Source organism: Pipistrellus kuhlii, unplaced genomic scaffold (assembly GCF_014108245.1).
Source record: "Pipistrellus kuhlii isolate mPipKuh1 unplaced genomic scaffold, mPipKuh1.p scaffold_m20_p_10, whole genome shotgun sequence".
NCBI lineage: Eukaryota > Metazoa > Chordata > Mammalia > Chiroptera > Vespertilionidae > Pipistrellus > Pipistrellus kuhlii.
The window spans coordinates 40005411-40030876 of NW_023425405.1; the positions used below are offsets into that span (position 1 = coordinate 40005411).

The 25466-nt window shown below is 38.4% G+C and overlaps 1 protein-coding gene across 3 annotated transcripts in view; it reads right to left on the reverse strand.

Annotated features, from left to right (window-relative positions):
• Positions 1-25466, reverse strand: part of CDK14 (cyclin dependent kinase 14) — a 485190-nt gene that overhangs the window by 349752 nt on the left and 109972 nt on the right. For all 3 annotated transcript variants that reach the window (XM_036429493.2, XM_036429494.2, XM_045578458.1), the window contains 2 exons: positions 16776-17021; positions 9800-9894 (listed from right to left, as the gene is read on the reverse strand). In XM_036429493.2, the coding sequence (XP_036285386.1) occupies positions 9800-9894; positions 16776-17021 (341 nt within the window). The remainder of the gene's footprint in view (positions 1-9799; positions 9895-16775; positions 17022-25466) is intronic.

Genomic DNA, 25466 nt, shown 5'->3' on the forward strand with positions numbered 1-25466 from the left:
AGACAACAAACACATTGAACTCCCTGGGCAACCCACGCACCCTTAGGGAAAGACTCAGATCAAACCCCACTCTGTTTCTGTTCTGCTCCTGGCCTCCCAGGACCTCGTATTCCTCAAAACTGTCCCCAGCCAACAGTATCCACAATCCAATCTTGTATGTACTTGATTACACTATGCAATTTGTAGTCCTAGATTTTCATCTCTCCACTATTATAATTGTTCCTACTGGTATAGTATACTTCTTTTGTATACATCTGTGCTAAACAGACTGTACACATGTGACTAAAACTCATGGATGCCACAACCTATTAGCTTGGAGTTCTAACAGCACCTGATTTCACCCAGGACCCAGTTTACTCATTCATTCCCGCTGCAAATTTCCAGCATTTCAACTACCTTCAATGACACTGAGCCTGTCATTTATGTTATGAGTAGTAAGGGATCTAGATAGGTTATTTGAATTTTCGGCTGATCAGTTGCTTTTTCACACACACACACAAAAAAAAGCATAAACTCCAGTGCCCATACTTTGCTGCCCAGGAGTATGCACTGTACTTAAAGCTCAGGAACCAGTTATGAAACATTTTAAATGGACAAATCTGCACAAGAGGTTCAATGGTAATTACAAACAGTTCACAAAGCTCCCCAAAGACTCACTCTAATTAATGCTTCTAAATGCTTCTTATGAATCCCAGAGTAAAATATTTTAATCAAATTTTGTGTTTTGGCAAACATTTTTTTTCAAGTTTCTAAAAGAACAAAGCCTTATATAAGTAAGGTGAGCATGTAATTTATCATCCAAATGGGGACACTGAATTAGTAAAAAGAAGTATGACTCATAATTGCACAAAGACCAAACCAGAAACCAGAACATAAAGCACAAAGCGCCTTACTCCAAACCCAGTCTTGGCCCTTCTCAAAAATGCTATCTAAATCCTAGTGAGGTTAATTCAAAAGGGGGTCAATGAATAAGTTACCACAAAAGATAACTGACGAATTCTGTGCACAACTGACAACAAAGATTTAATTCCAGACTAGAATGAAATCCAGTCTCTATTGTGAGATTTTAAACACGCCCTCCCACGGGCAGGAGTGGCTCAGCTGGTTGAGCGTCATCCATGCACCAAAACATCCCTGGTTGGGGGATGCAATAATAATAATAATAATAATAATAATAATAATAATAATAAAACATAGGCCCAAAATTCTTTGACACTCCTGGAGCATCGTATGTCCCCTACCCTGGAATCTGGTCTCTTCAAATACCTGACCAATAAAGTAGGTGAAAGTGACCCTTCCCATTCTGGGCACAGGCCTTAAAATATTGGCAGCTTCCCTGGTCATCTATTCTTTAGTGACCTTTCTGCTTGAGGGATCTCTCTCTCTCTCTCCCTCTCTCTCTCTCTCTCTCTCTCTCTCTCTCTCTCTCTCTCTCTCTCTCTCTCTCAATATATTTTATTGATTTTCCACAAAGAAGAAGGGAGAAAGATAGAGAGCTAGAAACGTCAGTGAGAGAGAAACATTGACCAGCTGTCTCCTGCACACCCACTACTGGAGATGTGCCCACAACCAATGTACATGCCCTTGACTGGAATTGGATCTGGGACCTTTCAGTCCTCGAGCTTATGCTCTATCCACTGAGCCAAACCAGTTTTGGCTTGAGGGATCTCTTATTGCTGACAAAGGGGTACTGATATCTCCAATTACAAGATTTTATTTGTCAATTTCTCATTACTGTTCTTATCAGTTTTTGCCTCACATAGTTTAACATTCTATTGTTAGGTGCATACACATGAAGAACTATTATCTCTTCTTAGGAAAAAAATTACTCTCCCCCTGCCACTGCCAGAGACACAAACAGATCTTCGTTTCATGATCTTCACTGTGAGAACCTTGTGGGGTTCTGGGAGGCAAAGTCTGCAAAAATGTGGGGGCTTGGGCTTTCCTACAGCTGCAGCCCTGGAGCGTTCACTCTCACATTAGTCCACACTCAGCTCCCGCAGTTGGTCAAAGTGACTATTCCGGCATTCCTACCAATTCCTACCAATTCCAGCAGCTTGTGGTCCAAGTAAGGAGATGATGACTATGTCTACCTCAACGTGTCTGTCTCCTCAGAGGTTAGCATAGTGGATGCTCTTATGACTTCTGTTCTTTGATGAACTGAAGAAAACTTGTTGATTTTTCAGGTTGCCCAGTTGCTCTTCTTTGTAACGATGGAAGCAACAACTTCCAAGCTCTTTACATGTTGGAGCTGAAGGCAGACATCTTACTTCCTGTGTCAGGAGATGTGCATTCTGAGACTAAATGCTATTAGGAAGCCCAAACCATGCGAAAAGCCAGCTCCAGCTTTCCAGCCATGTGCATGAACCGTGTTGGCAATGGATCCTTTATATCCCAGACAAGATGCACTAAATGATATCACATGGAACAGAAACAAACTCTTCCTGCCCAGTTCTTCCCCAACTGCAGCAGATGGAATGACAGTGTTGTTTTCAGTCTCTATGTTTTGGGATGGTTCATTGTGCAGCAGTGTATAAGCACAGCATTCCTAGGATAATCCCCAAGGCCAAGTTCTCAAAACTCAATTCATACAAATCTCCCTAAACATATCCCTAACACATCCGAGTCTGCATAGCCTACTAAACTCTTCTCGGAGTCCGGCCTAAAACACTCTTGTCCTTATTCTGTACCTGATTGGTTATGTCTCCTCCTTCATACCTTTAAAGAAAAGAGCTCTTTTAAATAAACACTGCCTGCATGCAGTCCTTGTCTAGACAAGGGTTTCTCAGCCTCGGTACTATGACACTTTGGGGTAAATAATTCTCTGTTGCAAAAGGTTATCCTGTTCATTTGTGGGGTGATTCAACAGCATCCCTGGCCTCTCTAAATGCCAGTAACAAAACTACCTCTCCCTATACTGTGAAAAATAAACATGTTCCCAGTTATTATCAAATGTAACCTGGGAAGAAAGACCGAGAATCAGTTGAGAACCACTGGTTTAGACTAAAAAGATGCTAATTCCCTAACATCCTGGTTTAAACTAAAAGGATGATGATGATGATGATGATGATAAAAAAAACAACAACTCAGGAACGTGTGTATGCTTTAAGATGAAACCAATTTTACCATTAATTTTTCCTGCTGTCCTCCTCAAAAATTATTCAACCTGAACTATGGGAGATTCTAAAAGCCCTGACATAATAATAATTGGAAATTTCCATACTACCTCTTTCAAATATTTCTTCCACTATGCAAAGAATGCCCCCATTTTCACCAGTTGGGCATAGCTGATTATATTACCTCAATTTTGAAGACAGTAAATATCACTGATTAGATTTGACTGGCTTCTAATCAAATGTTCAAAGAACCCTAATAACAAAAATGACCAACAGAGGTTGATAAACTTAAACATTGACTAATTGAAAAGTTATCCCTGTACAGTTTTGTCTAATAATTGAAATCATGCCTCTTTCCTAAACAATATCCTCACTGTCATTTTTGTCAGAAAGATTAGGCATTGTTTGTTTATACGCTGCAAGCTAAGTGAGACCAGCTGTCCTGATGGACCAGACCCTCAAGCCTCGCATTCTTTCACTAAAGTCTAAAGGAAGTCAGGGTTGGTTCTGCAATTTCAATAGACTTTCTGGTTTTTAGAAATAAAATTGGCAAATGTCGGTGGGTGAGCTACTATCCTCCTTGGCCCAGTAAGAATGAGAACTCTACTTTTTCAACTTTATCTGTATACAAGGAGCACCAGATCTGAAAACCACATGGAGCAAAATCCATTTATTCCATTAGCTTCTTTACCCAATTTCTTTTCTATGTCATCATGTATTTTGTGCATTATATTGCACCACTTAATACTGACTTTATTGTCATACTATGCTGCTATTTTCGTGCCCTGTGACTAATAGTGTGCATACAGGCTTGATCTTAGAAGTGAGATGTGATAACAAGCTTTGTGCATTAAGCAGGACAAGAAAAGTCTAACAGAAATTAATGCAGCCTAAACAGAAACAGAGAGAGGGCCTCAGAAGCATCCTGTAGCAGCTCCTACAAAGCAATCAGACCTGCCTCTCCTCTGTACAGAGTTCCCATTTGCAGATAGTAACCTCTTAGGTCAGCATAACAGTCCCCTTATGCTGCATTCTAGCTTTTACAGAATATAGGTGTCAACACTTAAGACTGAAACTTCAGTGAACCAGGAGTCCAGTGTTTTCCAACTGGGTATTTATGACTTTTAGAATTCCCCCAACTCCTGATAGTACTGCAATGGAGTTGACCTTCAGGGCGAGCAGTAAAAGCCACCTCTCTAATCCCACATATTCTGAAAAAGTGGTTAACTGCCGCTCTCTTCCTTCTGAATGCTGCTTGTTTTAATTAACAGCATTTCTTCCTGCTATTTCTCCAGGGGCTTTGAAGAGCTCTTTGAAATGTAGTTAGTATATTTCGGTCTTGGCTTGGGTTAGTCTCTCCATTTATGAGGTCATTTCATTCAAGTCCAATAATTCAGCACAGACTGGCAGAAAGAAACGCTAAAAGAAGATTGGCACTTTCAATCACATAAGCCTTGTGTTACATAAAGTGAGGAAATCCCTCCCCTGTTCTTATTCACCTCGAAGATAACAACTTGGGGCTGGCACAAGCCAGGGCGGGCAGACTTCTGCATTTAGCAGGCTCCAGCAGGAGTAAAGTTTTGCGTCTTTACCTCAACAGAAACTGAAGATAAGCAGAAAAAAAATGACCAGAAACCAGTATTACATGTTGAATGGCTTTGTCGGAGTAAGTCCAATATTTTAATTACAGAAATGGAACAAAAAAAAAACAAGGTTCTTTATCTAAATTACACTAGAAGTATGAGAAAATGAAAAGCAAACAGCTACAGCCTCACACTCCCCCAGATAAAGTAGGAAGGAAAAGAGAGGGCCTTGAGTAAAGGTCCATGGTGCCTTACTATGGGAAGCAGAAACCTGGGGGACTTAGGCCCCTGAGGGATATGGGTATGTTCCACCAACAGATCCCAGGGCGCTGAGGAGCAGATGGGTCCCACTGCATCTCAAGTTTGGGAATTGAGGTGGCTGGTGATTGTAGTTTTATCTATCATGGCCATACATTCCTGGGTACTCACATGTTAACAATCCACTAATCCTTCCCGATTATAAGGCTTAGCGCCAATTCTACTTTAATACTTAAACATAACACCTTTGCTTAATCAAAATTTCACACAACAATCAAAAGGAATCAGTTTGCTAGATCCAGAGACACAGAAGCATGGAACAGACTGACGAATTTCAGAGGAAAGGTGAGGGTTGGGAGTGGGTGCAGAGTGATTAACTGGGCATTATGTTAAATGCAATAAGAGGAGTACCATGTAATTTCACTTATATATGGAATCTATAGAATAAAATAAACAAACAAAATAAAAAGATTCATACAAACAGAAAGCAGACTGATGAATGCCAGAGGGGAAAAGGCTCGGGGGGCTTGGTGAAAACAGTGAAGGAATTAGACGTACTAATTGTTAGTTAAAAAACACATGGATGTAAAATAAAGCACAGGAAATACAGCCAACAATATTGTAATAACTATAGATGGTGCCAGGTGGGTACTTGAAATATTGGGAACACTGTAAAGTAAATGATTGTCTGCTATGCTGTACATCTGAAGCTAATACAAAATAATGTTGAATGCAAACTATAGTTTAAAAATAAAACTTAAAAAAAAAAAGGCAAATGAATCTGTGAAGTCAAATACTCACCACTGGAGAGAACATATTTAAAACACTTTATAGTGTATACCATCCTCTCTTCCTTGCTTTTGAAACCCCACACCATTTTACCTGGCCTTTCTTACAGCATTCTAGCTTTTCCAAGATATATTACATCCCAACTTTATATACTTATTTATGTGTGTGGACCACCTGCCTTCACGACTGTTAAGTTTCCTGACAGCAAAATCCACATCTAGGATACCTACTTTTCACCCACAGCATAGAAAAGGCATAAAAGTAACAAAATAGTCATCATCAGTCGAATAAGCTCAGAAAATGTTCACAAAGTGTGTTAATATTCAAACATCCCTGAGAGGAAAAATATGACCTCAAGGGGCTGAATTAAAGACATTTTAAAATGCCATACGTTTTAAAATGTGAAGTATACAATACATGGTTTTTTTCAATCCTACATTCAATGTGAAAGGGATTTAGAAGAGAGAACATAAGGAAACTAAACCAGGATGGAGATTAGCAGTCAGTGATGATAAATTGCTTCCCTGCCCCAAACACAAACACACACAGGCACACAAAAAATAGTTATGAAGCTGAAGAAAATGTTTAGAAAAAACTCTACTCAGATATGAAAATATGAAAAGTTTAAAGCTTTTTCTAAAAAAACAACAAACAAAAAAACTTACTTTTGAGTGTTGTATACTGATATGGTTGCAGTTAATCCGCCATAATCTTTAGAACCAAACTCATTACACAGGGGCTTTACACAGTATAGGAGTCTCAATCAACTCCCCAACCTACGTGATCCTACAGGAAGAAGAAACTCAAGAGAAGTCAACAGTAATACAAAGCCTTTCTATTCCTTCTCACGTGTCTAAATGATGGCTAACAGCAACCACTACACCGAAATCAACGATTACGAAAACCTCTTGTTGGAGGCTATATCCTGTGCTTATATTGTTTAAAGAAGAAACATAAAGTAAAAGACAGCTAATAGACCATACGTAGGACAAGAAAAACATGTCATAAACACAATGGCAAATTAGTGAGGTCTGAAATTCGTAAGTGTTATGGATGGAAGTGAGTCCTTCAAAAGAGATGTGTTGATGTCCTAGCCCCCAAGCCTCACAATGTGACCTTATGTGGAAATAGGGTCTTTTCAGAGGTAATCAAGGTAAAATGAGGTCATGCGATGTGATTCGAGTCCCCTTAAAAAGGGGGAATTTGGTTGCAGAGACAGACGCACTCAGGGAGCACACCATGTGAACACAGAGGTGCTGCACCTACAAGCCAGCGATGCCAGTGACTGCCAGCACACCGCAGAGGCTGGAGAGAGGCAGGGAACGGTCTCCCTGGCAGAGCCAACCCTCAGAAAGAAGCCCTCTGCCCGCGCCTTGTTCTTAGACTCTGGCCACCAGAATTCTAACAGGATAAAGTTCTTGTGTAAGCCACCCAGGAGGTTCAAGGCAGATCCAAACGTGACAGATGTAAATCAACCTACGGAAAATGCTCTCAAACCAACAACCAGTGAGATCTCTACAAATGCCAGGCAGCTTTGGTGCAAGATACTAACAGCTGCTCTCAGAGAAGATGCTAAAGACAATGTTTAAAGAAGGAGGCAGGGCTGCAGACATTTATGGGAGAGTGGTCAGGAATGCTGCAACAGGAATTCCAACAGGCAGCTGGCTCCTCAAACTATGCAGCACTTCAGGGGACACGCCAGCCAAAGGCAGCTCTCACGCCTTGCTGGATGGCACATAATGATGGTCCGTTGGCCTGACCTTGCCACCTTAAAGCAAGCACAGGCAGCCTGTCACGTCTTAAAGAAGGCGAGTGGTCAATGGCTTTGATCTCCAGCTAGAGGAAATTAAATGCCGCACACGTGACCAGCAGGCTTGAAACAGCTTGAGAAATGCTGACAAGATAGCATTTAGACCTGCTGGAGTGAGAAGTATTAACTGTCCAGAGCCATCCTTCTCAAAGACGGCAGGTACTTAAAAGGCAGTCTTCCTTGTATTCGGGCATAATAAATGGGGGGTTTCTCACCCATCCCCAGGACTGTGACATCCATTTTAAAGTTAAGCATTTAGTAGAGTGATTAACGTACATTTGGAAATCAGCCAAGCACATCTTTTGTGGGAGGGCACTTCAAAGTAATTGGTTTGTTTCCTTAATAATGAAATTGTGTATTTGCTTTCTGTCTGATTCTGATTAAACCAAGTCAGAGCATATGTGAGAGCCATCTGTAATATTCAACAAGGATCGACACTTTCCAAGGAAGGCCTTACACTGTGGATGCGGTACAGTGTCATGGTTAGGAAAATAATGGCTTCACACCCGATAGATCTAAGCCAAAACAAGTACTGGTATTGCCACTAGCCACCTGTATGGACCTGGGACAAGTGGCTGAAACTCCCTCAGCACAGTTTCCTGGTCAAATGCAGATGATAGTAACAGGACCTTATCACATAGGGAATTGTGAGGGGTAAACAAGACAATGCACATACCAGTTATATTGAGCATAACTGCTTAACCCAGTGTGGTTATCTTCGTGCTATTAACATTAAATGCACAAGTACTTTTTTATACAGTAGGGTTCAAACTATTTTTCTTTAGGAAAAAACATTTAAAATCTGGGACACAAACCTACTGAAATTAACTCAAACATTTAGACCAGGAGTGAGGAACGTCTGGCCCTCAAGCTTTAGAAGGCCTGTGAAGTCATTGGGCATGCTGCCAAGGCATTAGGGGTGAGTTAATTAAATGTTTGACCAAATATAGCGGGCTAATTTTTAAGGTGATAATTCTGTATGGACCGCAAATGATGTATAAATATCCAAATGGCTCTTGGCAGAAAAAAAGGTTCCCCACCCCTCAATTAGACCATTACCGTAGCATTCTGCAATGCTGAAGCAACACAGTGAAGTCATGAACAGCCATCTAAATTTTGTTTTCTTTTGCATTCCCCATGTTTATTTTTCTTTAACATAAAAAAAACAACCTTTGTTTTTTCAAATATCTAAGATCTCAAAATCTATGCCAGCATTTTTTTTACTTTCAGCATTTCTGCACTTCCTTTCTTACATGAATCTTTATCAGGAATATCCCTTCACCTTCTTAACTCAAAAAATCATGAACAAAGAATCATGAATAAGAACACTTTCCATAAAAGCCAGAAACCACTCAAGTCAGCATTATTTCCAATTACATGTTTAGAATGATACTTCAGAGAATTTTCTTTTCTATCTTTTTAATTACTTAGCTTAAAATTCCTAATTTTTATAATGACTTAAAAAGAGACAAAAACAGGAATAATTTAGAAAACTATTTTTCAACATCTTTTAGTAATGTGATTAAGATAAAACAAGGCTCGTGTCTCCTGCAGTTATTTCAGAAATTGTATCCAGTTTTCTACGAGCCACAGGCCTCCCAATACAGTAACTCTGTGCTCCTACCACATCAGAGACATGCAGGGGTGATCCTGTTGAGGATCCAAATCTGTGCCCTAACCCCAGCATAGCTTGGGGGAGAGGACAAATGGGGGAAGAGTGGTTTCTCTTTGTGAAAATATATATGGCTTATTGTCAAAGAAGACAGGTGTGGGGGTAGGAGGGGGGGGGAGAAAGAGTATGCAGTGTTTTTAAGTAATTTCTGAAAGATGGGGTAAAAGCTCATTTTAAAAGATGTAAGGAATGGCCAATACATTTGGCTTTGTCAAACCAGTACTCTTACTCTTAAGCAAATGCTAAACCTCCATGAGAAATTAATTATATATGATTCACCTGAAAATGAATTCTCATTCCCCGGATTCCAACTACAATGAGGGAGAGAAGAAAATATATATATGGGGGGGAGGGAGAGGACAGAAAAGATAAATTGGACACGTCTGCAAAACTGTTAGCAGGGAATAACCAATTCTACTGATTTTTACACTTGTTAAAAGAACGGGAAAAGAAATTCCTGAGGGGAGAATTTATTATCTGTTAAGTGAAAATTATTTAACTACACTGTGACTCAGTATTAAGAGAGCAGGTAGAGTTGACATGTGAAATATTCAGAAACAGATGTACTTACTTGCTTTTCCCTTTGTATACTGTAGCATAAGACCCTTCCCCTAGTTTTTCCAGTTTTTCGTATGAGTCAGCTTTTCCAAATTTGGGACTTGTAGGCTGAAAATGGAGCAGAGGGGAAACAAAGCAGATTGTATCAAACTAATTAACAATAAATAACCCAGTTCTGCTAAAAATATACAGATCCTCTGTCACTTTTTAAATAATGTTTTTCTAATGCTTATTTTTAAAACAATGCTTATTTAAAATAAAAAAAAATAAATAAAAACGTAGATATTCAGGGTCTAAAACTCCAAATATACAAATGAACAGGACAGAAGTTTAGATTAACCCATAATCTAACTACCCAGAGAAAATCAGCATTAAATTTTTTTTTTAACTGCCCTTAACCAGAATCTAACCCACTACCCTTCAGTTCACAGTTCAACGCTCTATCTATCTGCTGAGCCAAACCAGCTAGGGAAAGATTTTGATATCTCTTCTTTCAATGCTATCTGCATACCGAAGATTATTTTTTTTTTACATAAATGGGATTACACTATCTTGTAACCTGCTTTTTTCCCACTATTATGACTATTTTCTATGTCATTATATAATCTTCTAAGTTAGGGGCTGGCAAATCGCACCCACCACATATTTTCATATATCTCATAAGCTTAGAAAGGTTTTTACATTTTTTAACAGGGGAGGGTCAAAAGAAAAAGAAAAAGAAAATGTTATAGCATGTGAATATTAAAAATCAAATTTTAGTGTCCATAAAGTTTACTGGAACACAGTCACCCACTCATTTATATTTTGTGCTACGACTTTCAAGCTACAACAGAGTTGTAGTTACAACCAAGATCTTAAGGCCAACAAAGCCAAAAGAGTAACGAGCTGAACCCCGTGGTAAATCATGACTGTACAAGATTCAGGCATATAAAGGTATTCCTGCAATACCCATTGGGGACAATGCAGACAGGAAATCAAACGCACCCTTCAGGTTCACTAATTAATACAAAAGGAATTCTCTTGTAGCTACAGAAACCAATCCTTTAGGTTTAGCTGCAACAAAATAGCTCTTCCATAAGATAATAAATGGTTTACCCCATCCTGAGCTCTCATCACTTCTGTGCACAACTCCTACCCAACCTCACCAGAGAGTACTGTCCTCCAAGGAAGCAAACTGCCTGTTATTTTAACGGCACTATAAAAAAAAGGGCAAAACCAGAATATATTAGAAAATGATAATTTTATGAGAATTAAAGGGATTCTCTGGTCATAGCTATAAGTACATATATAATAGGTAAAAAGTTGTTAATGATTGTGGTACTTTGTAAGGAACCAACTGTAGAAGCTTAGAGAAATAAGTTCTTGCAAAAAGTTTACAGAACACTATTCTTAAGCATATGCTCTCGGAATACTTATGAAACAACACAGCACCCTGACGATGAATGTGACTCCTACCATTTATAAGGATTCTGTGGCACGCTGAGCACATGCCTCTTACATCCTTGCCATCTAAAATGACATGAGTGATTGAAAAGATATGTTTCAAAAATAATAAAACAGAAACAGGAATAGAAAATAAAACAAAAAAATAGCAATATCTAAGCAAAAATTTGAGGAATTCTGAAAGACAGAAGTAATCAGGATCAAGACTTTGGAGAAAATATTGTGGGAACTTAAAGATCCAACATGTAAGACCATTACAAATAAAAGCAGCAAAGAGTCTCTAGGTAAATATGAAACTAATCAACACAGCTGAGCACGAAGTGTCCTCCCAAGCAAATTGCAGGGGCATGTGCACAGAGGATTCAGCTGAGATTGTGGTACCCAGGCTAGAGGGGATGGAAGTAGCCAATACTTAGAGAAAACATGACATGCCCATATCCCCAGCCATAATGCCTGCCTCTCTCATACAATTGCAAGCGACAATTTACAGAAAACAGAATATGCTGACAGAAATTCTCACACACAACAATGAGTATACAGCCAAATATCACAAATCATTTCAGGGATATCAATAACAGACGCATAAAATTTAATGAGCAGTTCAACTAAAACCCTGGTAAAAGAGTTGATATTGCAAAGCTAAAAATAACTTTGAATAAAAATGACAGCATCTCAGAGAGACTAGAGATTGAATATTTAATTAATGAAATAAAACATTTAATAGGCAATGAATAAAAGAATGGACATAGGTGAAAACTTACTAAATTCAATGTCTGAATAGAATTTTCCCAGATAACTTTGGGGACAGGTTGCATCTAAACAGAAAAATTACCCAACAAGCATAATATTTTTATAGACAACACTGGCTGAAGAAAAGACAATTCAGCAATATTTTCAAAATAAAAAGAGAAATGATTCTGAATCACAAATACTATACTCAAGATAGTTCCTCAAATGGGATGAAAAAGCTGCAATCTTACCCCTTCAAAAAAAAAAAAGTCTAGATAAAATAGAATGACCGATGCCCATGGGGAGGAGAAGGGAAGGGGATAATTGAATAAAAAAGGTGAAGGGAAGAGCTAAAGAACATATATGCATACCTCATGGACACAGACAATAGTTTGGTGAAAGCCAAGGAAAGGGGTGAAGTGAGAGAAAGGGGTGAACAGGGGGACATCTATTCTAGGGAACAACTGCAATAATGTCAACATTAAAAAATTTTAATAAAAAATATTGATATAAAATGCCATGCTATCTCAATATAAGATGAAGCCGGAGTGATGGGGGAATTGCAGGAAGGCAAGAAACAGTAGAATAGGATAAATAAAGCATGTTGAGATTCACTGGATTAACTGCTGATATTGATTAACTGTAACTGTTTAACTTTTAGATGTTTCTAAACTCTTAAAAGTTAATCCCAAGAGCAATATAAATAAGATATACAAATTCCAAACAAATTTTGGGGAAAGGGAATAAAAGAAACAATTGCAAGGAAACAGAGAGAAGGGGGTAAAAGTAAGAAGCTAGAGGAGGTGGGTACCTCAGTAGGAAAGAATGTTAAGTGAAAAATCATAAAATAAGAAGTCAAGTCCAAACATAGCAAAAATAAATATTTTTGCAAAATCTTGTACTATAGCAATACTGATGGAAGACAGCCTATGCAAAACAAATGGATTAAATTACTGTATCTCATTAAAATCAACACTAAAATCCACCAAGAAATTTAATCATCATAAACTACTTTGAGCCAAATAATGTAGCTTTGAAATGAATGAAACAGTTCTGGCCAGAGCTTCTCATTAGAGTGCTGACCAATGAACGGAAGGGTCACAGCTTTGATTTTCGATCAAGGGCACATACCTGGGTTGCTAGTTCACTCCCTACACCATGGTCAGGGCATTCTAGAGCAACCAATCAATGTGTGTGTCTTTCACATCTCTCCTCCCTCTTTTTCCTTCCCTCTCCCCCCTTTTCCTTCCCTCCTCCCCCTTTTTCTCTCCCTCTCCCTCTCCCTCCATCCTTTCCACCTTCTCTGAAAAGCAATGGGGGGAAAATCCTCTAGTGAGGATTAACAAAAAAATTTGGAATGTATGAAACAACTGCTAATAGCAATAAAATGAGAAATTAACAAACCCACGATATAATGGGAGACATACATCGCTCAAACATCAACAAAGCAAGCAGACAACTAATAAGTAAGGGATATGTGGGTTTGCATATTAGAATTAGCATTTCAATCTAATACACATTTTAATATTTTTTTCAAGAACACATTTAACACCCACAAAAGATGAGCACAGATTAGCCACAAAGAAAATCTCAAAATTCAAATCACAAAAACATTTAGTTACTTTTTGTGAACACAAATGCAATAAATTAGAAATAAAGAATAAAAGGGAAATTAAATAGTTTAGCCATGAAGGTTAAAAAGAAAATCAAAATGGAAAACGCATAAATATGTGGCGATGAGGACATGACATTTTAAGACCCACGGGATGCGGCCAAATCAATACATAGATTAAAATGTAAATACATGTATACATGTGCATGGGAAGAGAAGAAAGCTTGAAAGTAATATGAGTTAGACATTAAACCACAGCTGGAAAAGGAACAACATACATAGTAGGAAGGGATTAATAAAGATGATGGACCACCTATTCTTTTCTCCAAGAAACTTGTAAAGTATAAACCATATATTGAGTTGAATCAAGTAAAAGTTAATGGAAAATTACATCCAAAATTACCTGACTAGTAGTCTTGTGTGGGTTATGTTCTCATGCATTTTTCATTACCAGGAAACAGCTTGCGAGTGTCACACTTTACCATCACCCTCCTGGGCCCAAGTTTTAAACAGAAATTTTTAAACCTACATTAAGCTTCAGCATAAAATGACCTTCAATGAGGAAAATATTGTGTTCCCAGTTCCACTCTAAATTATTTAAAATTAGACTGAAAAGCCTGTATATTTGCTTTTGTGCTCCTTTAAGAATAAATCTGATCTAAGTCAAAGTAAAAAAGCAGCAGCAGAAAATCTCCTCTTTGTTCATATTAGGAAATAAACTGCTAATGCATATTTAGAGCAAGTGCAAGACATGATCACACAAAATGTGTAAGAGAATATTTTATCTGCCAGGAAGACACAAATAATTTTCTAAATATTACTCTTCATAAACTGCCTTATACCATAGAGTTGGTGTAATCATTTTGAGACACAGATAATACTACACTGATGACTTGAAAAAAAAATTGAATTGAGGCCTTTAGAAAAACAAGGGGAATGTTTTTTTTTTTAAAACATACCCCATTCATCTACAAAAAAAACAAAAATCGAGTAAGAGAAAATGCTAATGGCACAAAAAGTAGTCTATTTATCTAATTAAGTGGATTTGGATGCATTATCTGCCATGGTTAAAAATATATTCTATGAACACTGTGATGGCAGAACATTAATATTTCCCCAACTCTGATGGTCATACAATCAATGTTATTTGCCCTGTGAAACCGACATGTAGATATTATAGAAATACACTGTAACCTACAGATCAATCATGCTAGCTCCACAGCACGAATTGCTACATATAATACTGTTTGAAAGTTGTCCTAGTTTACAAAAGAATGGCCTATAGAATAGGCCATGTCTATGAGATAGTCTGAGCTCTAAGAGTAAGAGTCTTACAAAGTCAGTCTCCTATTTTAACTATGCAAAAATGTTCTGATCTGTAATGGCTATGTCAATAAATAAAGAATCCAAATGCTAAGTCTTTAAAGAGGCTAATAATAAAGCCCTTCCCATCAAAAGAGCAAAATTAAGAATTCTGAATGAGAGGTCCTCTTTTATTTAATAATTAAGTTCAAGCCTTTGGTTTTCCTTTTCTTCTCTTGCAACTTCATTAAATTATCACATTTAAATAAAGATGCCCCAACCATCAGATTTGACTCTCTGATGTCAGGTGCATGCATGGATGGGAAACAGCCTTATGGGGCAATTATTCCCTGCTTATCACTTCCCTGCTTAGAGTGCAGGCTTGAGATAGCACTTTAGAGAACTGGAAATAAGAGGTCTAATCGGGAATTTCTAAAGGATGCTAACACTGCAAAGAGACATGGAATTTAATGAGATAATGTTAATACTTTTTTTTAACAGAATAAAGGCACAGAGGACTGTCAATTGTCTGGACCAGTGAAGGGGAACATTGGCATGGATAATAAAGAAGTGAAGATAATATTCCAGCTGAATGGTGTTTGAACCCTGACCTTGCTGTCTCTAGTTCATGGTTTGTGTAATCAAGAAAAACTAGCTAATATCAAATGTTTACTAAGTGCCAGCCTTCATCTCATCCCTTTAAATAATTACCTATTAATCCCTGCAAGAGCTTAATTAAGGTTGGTATCCCCATTTGAACATGAAGAATTTGAAGACTGGAGAAAAAAAGGTAGCTCATCTAATATCCTCCAGCTAATGGCAAAGCAAGAATTCAAACCAAGTTGACCAGAATCAAAAACAGATTTTCTTTACCACCACTACAATGGTGGAATCTACATGGAGATCTAACTCCCTCCCAAAAAGAATAGATATTAAATTATGATTAAGTCTGTCATCTACTGAAACCCTATTCCTAAAAGCAGGGTTGGGTTTTTGAACTGAATTTATATTTGTATAACGCATGAGTATACCTGTGTTCATTGTAATGATACTGTGACACGACTTTAAGAATGTCCATAGTTTCATGCTGAATTAATTGAAATAGATTGTAACCTTTATACATAACCCCTTAAGAATGTTGATGAGGAAAACCACAAGAATCACCACTCTATTACATCCTATCTAATAAAAGAGTAATATGCAAATTAACCATCACTCCAACACACAAGATAGCTGCCCCCATGTGGTCAAAGATGGCTGTCCCCATGTGAACACAAGATGGCCACCACAAGATGTCTAGCAGGGGAGGACAGTTGGGAGGGACCAGGCCTGCAAGGGAGGGCAGTTGGGGGCGATCAAACCTGCAAGGAACAGAAGTTAGGGGTGACCAGGCAAGCAGAAGAGGGAAGTTGGAAGCAAACAGGCCTGTAGGGGAGGACATTTGGGGGTGATCAGGCTGGCAGGCAGAAGTGGTTAGGGGCAATCAAGAAGGCAGACTGGCGAGCAGTTGGGAGCCAGCAGTCCTGGATTGTGAGAGGGATGTCCAACTGCCCATTTAGGCCTGATCCGGTAGGGGTCCCAGATTGGAGAGGGTGCAGATTGGGCTAAGGGACACCACACACAGCCCCACAGAGGTCTGGGGCTTGGAAAGTCCAATATAAGCCAAGACTATCCCATAGAACCTGAAAGCAAGGAAGTACTCAAAAAATACAGGGATGAAGACATCTCAAAAGGACACAGAGCTGCCAATGACCAAGGCAGGAACTATTTGAGAACAAAAGAAATAGCACAGCATTAGGTTATAATTAGTATTGCAGATAAAAAACGGGACTAGTTAAATTTAAATTTCATTTAAATAGTAAATAATTCTTAGTGTAAGTATGCCTGATAAGACTGCACTTACCGAGCTGGGGCTGGAGTGCCGCCTAACTTTAGGAGACTCTTTGCCGGTGGAGGAGGTCTTAAAGTTAATGCAAGCATTGTTCTCCGAGTGCACCCGCTTTACTTGATTAGTTGGTTTCTCAAATGGGTCAAAAGTGCTCTGTGTCCTCTGAACCCTGACTTTCTTATCCTCAGGAATTGTGTCCAAGGGTTTGATCACTGAGTCCATTCCCTGGCAGTTCCGTGTAGACATCTTTGTGACACATATCTAGGGAAAAAAAAGAAAAAATAAATTAAACCCATAACTCTCTTCTGGGACTTTAATATCAAAAACATGCTTGAATTGACTTGGGATGGTGAACACACAATATAATATACAGATAATGTACTGTAGAACTATATACCTGAAAATGATATAATTTGATTAACTAATGTCACTCCAATAAATTCAATAAAGAAGAAAAATATATTTTTAAAATTTTCTTTTCAGTCTAGAAGAAAGATAATCAACTAATTTTAACACAGCAGCATAGCTTTTTGCAGAAAAACATAATTTGGTAAAAAAATATATATATATATCAGGTATTGCCGTCATACAATAGAGTTTTATCTATATGGATGACTGATTGATGTAGAACAAATTTAAAGTGTCTATAAGAATCTTAAAGAGAAACAAAATAACAAAAAAACACTACACCGGCTTAAATCACAATGTGAAAAATTCCTCATAATCACTCTGCTTAGACTCAAGGCTGACAGTAGAATCTGACCCCAAAAACAGGAAACATAAGGTCTAGACTACAAGTGCACCAAGGTGTTCTTGATCTCTGTCCCCAGTTTTACTCTGACTACAAGTGGGATTATTCATGAATCATTAAGAGTTGGATAGCCCAGCCAGTGTGGCTCAGTGGTTGAGCATCAACCTATGAACCAGGAGATTTAAGGTTCAATTCTGATCACAGGGTTGTGGGCTCATTCCCAGTAGGGGGTGTGCAGGAGGCAGCCAGTCAATGATTCTCTCTCATCATTGATGTTTCTATCCTTCTCCCTTTCTCTCTAAAATCAATAAAAATATGTTTTTTAAAAACAGACTTGCCTTAATTAAAGGAAAACAACAGCTGAGTCAAATCAGATGGTTATATTAACTTGTAGGTCATCATGGAAGCAGTTAACACAGGATACAGAAAAAGATCATATGTGTTTCAAAAGTTTTATGCTTGAATATGTGTGTTTGAAATCTGTCCCTATCTTGACTTCATCTCCAAACTAGAATAAGGTATATTATAACCTTAATATGGTTAGAGATGTTGAAAATTTAAAAATTAACATTTTTAAATACCAAAACTAATGGGTGAAAAGGAATAATACTATAAAAGAAAACCATTGTCTAACACATTAAAAGATTTGGCTCAAATTACTCCACCAGACCCCTATTCCCTTCCCAATTTCTCCAACCTCTCTTTCTGCACAGCCTCCCCCACTCTCATCTTATTTTAGCCTCTCTGACTTTTGCTCCTTGTTTCCTGCTTTATGTTCTAACTCCTTCATTCTCCCTATACTCCAGAGATTTTGTTGTTCTTACTCAATAACTTTATGGCCTCTAGCTTGTCTATGAAGTTGGGTAGCTTTATTAACTCTCTCTAGAGAAAAGATAACTCTGAATTTGCTTTTAAAGTTTTTTTCTTCTTGTGAAGTTTGCACATCCCTATTTTACAAGACAGGAAAACAGAAGATAATTCAGATAAACCTATATTTGTTAAAGTAAAACTTTAGTGTCTGAGTAATATATACAGGATGATTTCATATGGGAATTAATGTATCCAAGTGTACGAGTAGATATCGATAGATACAGATGTACGTGCAGTAAAATAAAGACATAAATATAGAACACAATGAAATAAACAGAAAAAACACACATACACACACCAAATTCTGTGCTATTCAGCATCAACTCTGACCTAAGAGTATGTCTCAACTATTATGCATAAGTTTGATTCTAATTAAGTCAAATGAGAAGGACATCATAATATTTTTTATAGGAACAAATCAAGGATTTCACTCTCATCACTTTGATTCAGCATCGTGTAAGTTCTAGACAATGCCACAAGGCAAGAAGAGGAAATAAAAAGCATTCACATTGGAAAGGAATAAAAACCAACTTTATTCACAGAAAACCACTATCATCAATGTAGAAAATTCAAAGAAATCTACCAAAAAAGAGGCCTCTAGAATTAATAAGTAAGTTTGTCAAGGTTGCAAGATACAAAATCAACATGCACAAATCATTTGTATTTCTACATAGTAGCAACAACCAGAAATTTAAATTTAAAAATCAATTTATAACAGCTTTAAACAACATAAAATATTTTGTGATAAATTTGACAAAATACGTGCAAGATCTATAGACAGAAACTACAAAACATGTCTGAATGAAGCAAAAATTAAAGGATAGAAAACCAAGCACAGGAACCAATTCATGGACCTTTCAATTTCCTGTTACACTTTAAGAATGAAGCAAATCTCTGCATTTCAGCCAGAAAATATTGTTTCTTGCTTAATTTAAAGGAAGATTTATAGATGTTTATATAAAACAAATGAGATGATAGATGTGTATAGAATGATAATATAAAAAGATACAAATGGGGATTAAATTGATACACAATTAATGGGGAAATGATGAGCATGTTTGGACTCCAACTCTATCCTTAAAAGAAAGACCAGGAAGCATAAATCCCACAAAAAAAATCTCTTAATTTTTCCAAGAAAAATACAGTATATTCTATTCAACTCTACATTCTATTTATTTTTTTAGGTCTTTGAAATATTATATTTTAGTAAAAGAGGCTTTACTAGATAAAATACTCTCTTTCTTTCTATATTTATAGGGAAATGTATGGGGAAATTTTTTGTAGGTACATGGGGGAAATTTTACTATGAAATATAAAGTTGTAGCACATGTACACCAACACAGCCACAGCACAAAATATTAGCAGGGGATAAGTGATAAATGTCACCAGGATTATGTTATGTGACAGAGCAAATAGATTATCCTGGGTGGGCCTGATCTAATCAGGAAAACCCTCCAAAAGCAGCGGGTTTCATCCAGCTAGTCACAGAAAGGAGAGATGTGATCTGGCTAGCTTGTGAGAGAGCAGACACTGCATGGCACCATCTGCGGGGCAGCCTCCAAGCGCTGAGCGTTGTCAGTGGCTGACAAGCAGCAGAAAAAGGGGGACTGTGGTCATACAACCACAAGAACACAAGTTCTGCCAACAACTAGGGAGCATGTAAGAAAACCCTGAGCCCAGGTGTGATCCACAACCACACCCAAAACCTTGATTTCAGCCCAATAAGACCTAGGGCAGAGAAACCAGCTGATGCCATGCCTGCACTTCTAACCTACGGAAACTGAGAGCACGCCCCGGTAAGTCTGTGGTAATGTGTCACACAGCAATGGGAAGCGAATACGCTCACTTTACCGAAACTGCTTGAAGCACGTTGCCATTTGAGTAGAATGTTCTTAGGAACACGCTGCAGATACCATTTTCTGAATTTGATCCACTGTATCGGATCCAGGCGAAAACACGTGATGATTCTGTGGCCGGTGTCGGTAAAGGCCTACAAACAGAGAGTGCTCTGCCTGGTGTAACTATTGTACATCAGCCTGACAGAGCCCATGAGCAAGTCCTGCACGTAACAAGTGTGTACATAGTTGATGCAAGTCCTGCACGTAACAAGTGTGTACATAGTTGATGCTGGTCTCCACTTCGCCCAGGGTGTGTGTGTGAATAATACCAGTATCAGCACCGGCTTTGGGTATGCATCTTCCTCCAGGGAAGTAATCTATACTTGAGTTTTCCATGCAGGGCAAAGTGACTATTCTGGAAAAGTTTCAAGTTTCCAATCTCTGAGACAAACAACTTAAACATGACCCGGCAGTCTCTGTAAACCACCAGCAGAATCCGGGCCCTTCTGAGAAACAGGAGGAAGTGGCCTTGTGTCTGACCTCAGGAGCTTCTGGGGTGATGACCATGTTTGGACTCCAACTCTATCCTTAAAAGAAGCACCAGGAAGCATAAATCCCACAAAAATATCTCCTAGTTTTGCCTCACCCTGAAGACCCCAAAGAGGAAAGAGCAGGGTTTAGCCTAGAGAAGGACACAGGCAAGGTAAAAAGAATCATACTCATTCGCCCAGAAAGCTGCTGTTTCTGCCAGCTCATAGAATGAAATCACTGACCTGTGCTGGGTACATGAGGAGAAGAGTGAGCAGACTGGAGTCCTGGCAATGAACGAAGGTTCTAGAAACCAGATTACGCATTGGCACTACTCCCTTGTGCTCAATCTTCCTTTGAATCCTTCTATCAACCTGTCAGCAATCTAAACAAACCACTCCCCTCCCCAAATAGACTCTGACTTTCTTCCCACAACAAAATGGTTATGGTCAGTGGCGCAGAAAGTCTTGATGACAGATTAAACTCTAAGGGAACCTGAGGGCAGAAGCATGGTATGTCCAGTTGGAAAAACTTAATGGGAACCCATAACCTCAAAAAAGCAAATTTTTTTCCAACCACCAAATAGTACAGCCTTTTGATCCACTACTAACTTTCACTTATACTCCTAGTGCCCAGATTTGGGTCTATGTTCCAATTCTCCACTATGAAAAAGGAGGACTCCTGGGAAGGTGACCTGATTCCAGTTCACAGGGCAGAATATCCAGCTGTTACCAGAAAACTGGGATCCTTTCCAAAATACAAGGGATAACGCTAGAAGGACAAAGGAGTCTGCCTATCAGGGGGTTCTTACTGGCTGAGCTGTGCTGATGTATTTAAGAATCAAAAGGAAAATAAAGTCACAGTTAAATGAAACCAGAGTTACTGAAAAAACAAGAGCCTGTTAGGACTTCAAGAGAGAAAAGTTAATATAAAGGGCAAATGGCAATTGCAAAGGAAGGCTAAATACAATAAGATAAGGTTGGTTTTTAACTCACGGAACTGTGAGTAAGCCGAGGATAAAAAGTAGGAACTGTACTGAGAATAAGAATGAATGACCAGAGACTGTGGAGAAAGAGTCTAAGCAGTACAAGTGTAGAAAGATCAGCAGCACAGGATGTCCCAATGATGACAGACCAGGTCAAATCTACACAATAGTAGGCTAAGGGACATATGATGTCATCTAACCAATGTTTTACAAAGAATATGTGTCTCTCGTGGAGAGATACCAGACTGCAAAGAAAACTTACATGAAACCAATGTGGAAAGTGTTTCTTTGAAAATAAGTTAAATTTTAATAACTATGGGAAATTTAACACTTAGAAAGAAAACTCAACTTCACCGCTACCCAGTGACTCGGATCTGAATCACTCTGGAAAAAGCAGCCAAGACCCCAACAGTCCACACCTCAGACCCTATAACCCTGGGCATTCTGAAGATGTAATATTACTGAAACTTCTGGAAGGAATCTAAATAAGCAGATCTGTAGCCTAGAAATGAATACAAAGAAATATTTAAATGACATTGAAATTAATTAAAGTGACAGTGTTGGTGTTTTAAATTAGGATAATAGTGTAGTAAAATAACCTGCAATAATCATATTTGTGCATGTTTTCTTTAAGGAGAAATATGTTAACATAATCACACTAAATTAGTGCTTGGTATTAAAGAAATTTAACTGTCAATAATTAATGCTTAAACAGATTGAAAATACGGTTTGTAAAGTTATATTGGCTATATACCGTTTTATATAGCCAAGCACAAAAGCCACGGACTGTGGCTGTTTCAGGCACAGAGACCCCTGGACATTCCACACCCCATCAGTTTCCACTGTCCTTCACACAATCATTGCTTGTGTCCTCAACATGGGAAACACCAACACCACGCCACAGATTGACTATATTATTCAAATTACCTTTGTTCAGAACCCTTGTTCATTAAACCCCAGGCACACAGACCAATTCTGTATTAAGAATTCACCTCAGTGACTGTGGGTTTATTCCACTCCAATATTTTGCAAACCCAGGGTTGTAATGATTGTTTAAGAGATACTTTAATCTCAACAAGGTGATTGTCTCCTTTAAAGGGCAAGGACTGGTTTTCTCTCCTTATTTTAGATCCCCCAAGAGCCCCTTTTCCTTCAAATGTCTGTGTAAAGGATCAGGTAAAGGTCTTCTACGAAATCATAGAAAGTAACTCATAGGCTAAAATGGTTTTCTCAAGTCATGGGCTCAAAAGAAAACACCTTTGGTACCTCTGCCCACAGCCAATCACAGTAGGCAGCTGTCCCATCAGTGCAGCCTGAGAACAGCAGACATTCCAATATTAACAGGAATCAAGGATCTAGTTTCTCTGTGAGTGCATTTTTTCACACTTCCTTGTTCCATTTAGAAACTGAAGTGACAAAATTTACATAAGCAGGGATGTCTCTTGGTACTTGAAAACAGATGAGAAGACCAAAAATCATCACAAAGACCCAAATAAATCCCTGATCTCTTTTTTTCCAGCAAATTCAATAGAGGCTAGAATTTCAAACAAAGTTAGAGAAGCACCCAGACACCGAGGTGTTCCTCCGAATCAATTATTTTGGTTCACTCATCATTAAAGGGGTCTCTACACAAACTAGCAGACTCAAATCTCAGTAAAAACTGTTAGAAATTCAAACAGTGTCGGAGGCTCCAAAAGTCACAGTTTGACCTACAATTTTAGCTTGGGGCGCTATAAAATCCAGATGATGGTGTACCATACTCACAGCAGTGGCCTGGAAAGAACACAACTTAATTCAGTTAAGGTTGGCATTCATCTCGAGTGAATTCATTTGGATTGAAAATTGTCCCTTTAAATCAACCATTTGCTGGTGATAGGCATTTTCCTGAGTTCAGAATGTGCTCTTCTCTCTACCTTTTACACTCCACACTTTTCATGAAGGAAGAAACCAGAAAAAGGATTAGTTGCAAAGATTCCAATTGTGGTAAAAAAAAATTACCACAGCAAATATTCATCATGCATCAGATAGTGAGCTAAGTCATGGTCTTTTGACATTCACAAAAGGAATATCCATCACAGGTCCAATGCAAAACCAAAATAAGCAAAACTCTTGACACTTCAATTTGTTTTTCCCTTCACCCATTACCCAATGGCTTTCTCTTACTCAATATCTTCTCTCAAAATCTGCTCCCAATAATGAAAACACACACACACACACACACACACACACACACACACACACCACGTCAGCAGTGTTGCTCTGTGGTTGAGCTTCAACTATGAACAGTCCAATTCCTGGTCAAGGCGCATGCCTGGGTTGCAGACTCAATCCCAAGTGGGGGCCGTGCAGGAGGCAGCTGATCAATGATTTTCTCTCATCATTGATGTTTCTATCTTTCTCTCCCTCTCCTTTTTCTTTCTGAAATCAATAAAAATACATTTTTTAAACCACCATCAGTCATTTACAAGTTTTTGAACACTAAAATGAGAGTACTACTTCTCCCAGAATTATTTGAACTTCAAGCAATATGGAATAAACAAGCTTCATCCCTTGTAAAAGGAATCTCAGCTATTAGGTAGCTCAACAAGGTATTTGGGGTGAGGGTGGGAGTGGGGATTCCTAATGGGAATGAAATCATAACACATGTTTGATCTCTAGTCTAAACCTGTAAGATCTAAAAGCATGCTGTCCTCTCTTTAGTCCTTTTCTTTCCTTTTCTCATGGTGTGTGTGTGTGTGTGTGTGTGTGTGTGTGTGTGTGTGTGTGTAGAGGTGGCTTCATGGCTACATGGAACAAAGATAAAGGAAGTGTTAGCTATATGTATGTAAAGGGATATATGCATGAGTGTAGTTTTTAAAATTTTTTAAATATATTTTATTGATTTTTACAGAGAGGAAGGAAGAGGGATAGAGAGCTAGAAACATTGATGAGAGAGAAACATCCATCAGCTGCCTCCTGCACACCCCCCACTGGGGATGTGCCCACAACAAAGGTACATGCCCATGACCGGAATCAAACGGGACCCTTGAGTCCACAGGCGGATGCTCTATCCACTGAGCCATGCCGGTTTCGGCTGCATGAGTGTACTTTTACTACAGCTGTATTTTACCAGATCCAAGATCTTGCCCAAAATCACCTTCAGAACTGTAGTAGTAGCAACAATCCTGCTGCTCACACAAGTCAGAATAAGTCACTTAAACTCTCTGGGTCTCAGTTTTCTCATCTGCATGATGAGACGGTTGAAGTAAATAACTCTTAAGATCTTTTACTGAACTTTTGAATGCACTGCAATACTAGTAAACTCTAGGCAGCATTTTTCAGATGTTAAGTAATTTTAAATAGGTCAACTTGATAAGGAGTTATGTCATTTTTAGATTGTACCTCATCATTTGTCACTTAAATACTGGCTGTCTTCTATGCTTTCACAAGCAACTGTGAAATTTGTTTTCATGTGTTTGGTTAATTTTGCTGGCGTGGTAGGAGGCCTATGTTTTGCTGTTTCTCGTGTGTTCATTATATTCCTACGACCAGACTGTAAACAGAAACCATATCTTTCATTTCTTTAATGTCTTCAAAGCCCAAAGGATAGTATGGAATGGGTGTTCTGTTAATATGTACTCAAAAATGGATTGCTTAACTTATTACAAGGATGCCCCTTTAACTAAACATTGGCTGTTTTCAAAAATCAGCCCTAAGAAAACCTTCTGAGCCTAGATCTTTCCCAGCCCATGAAA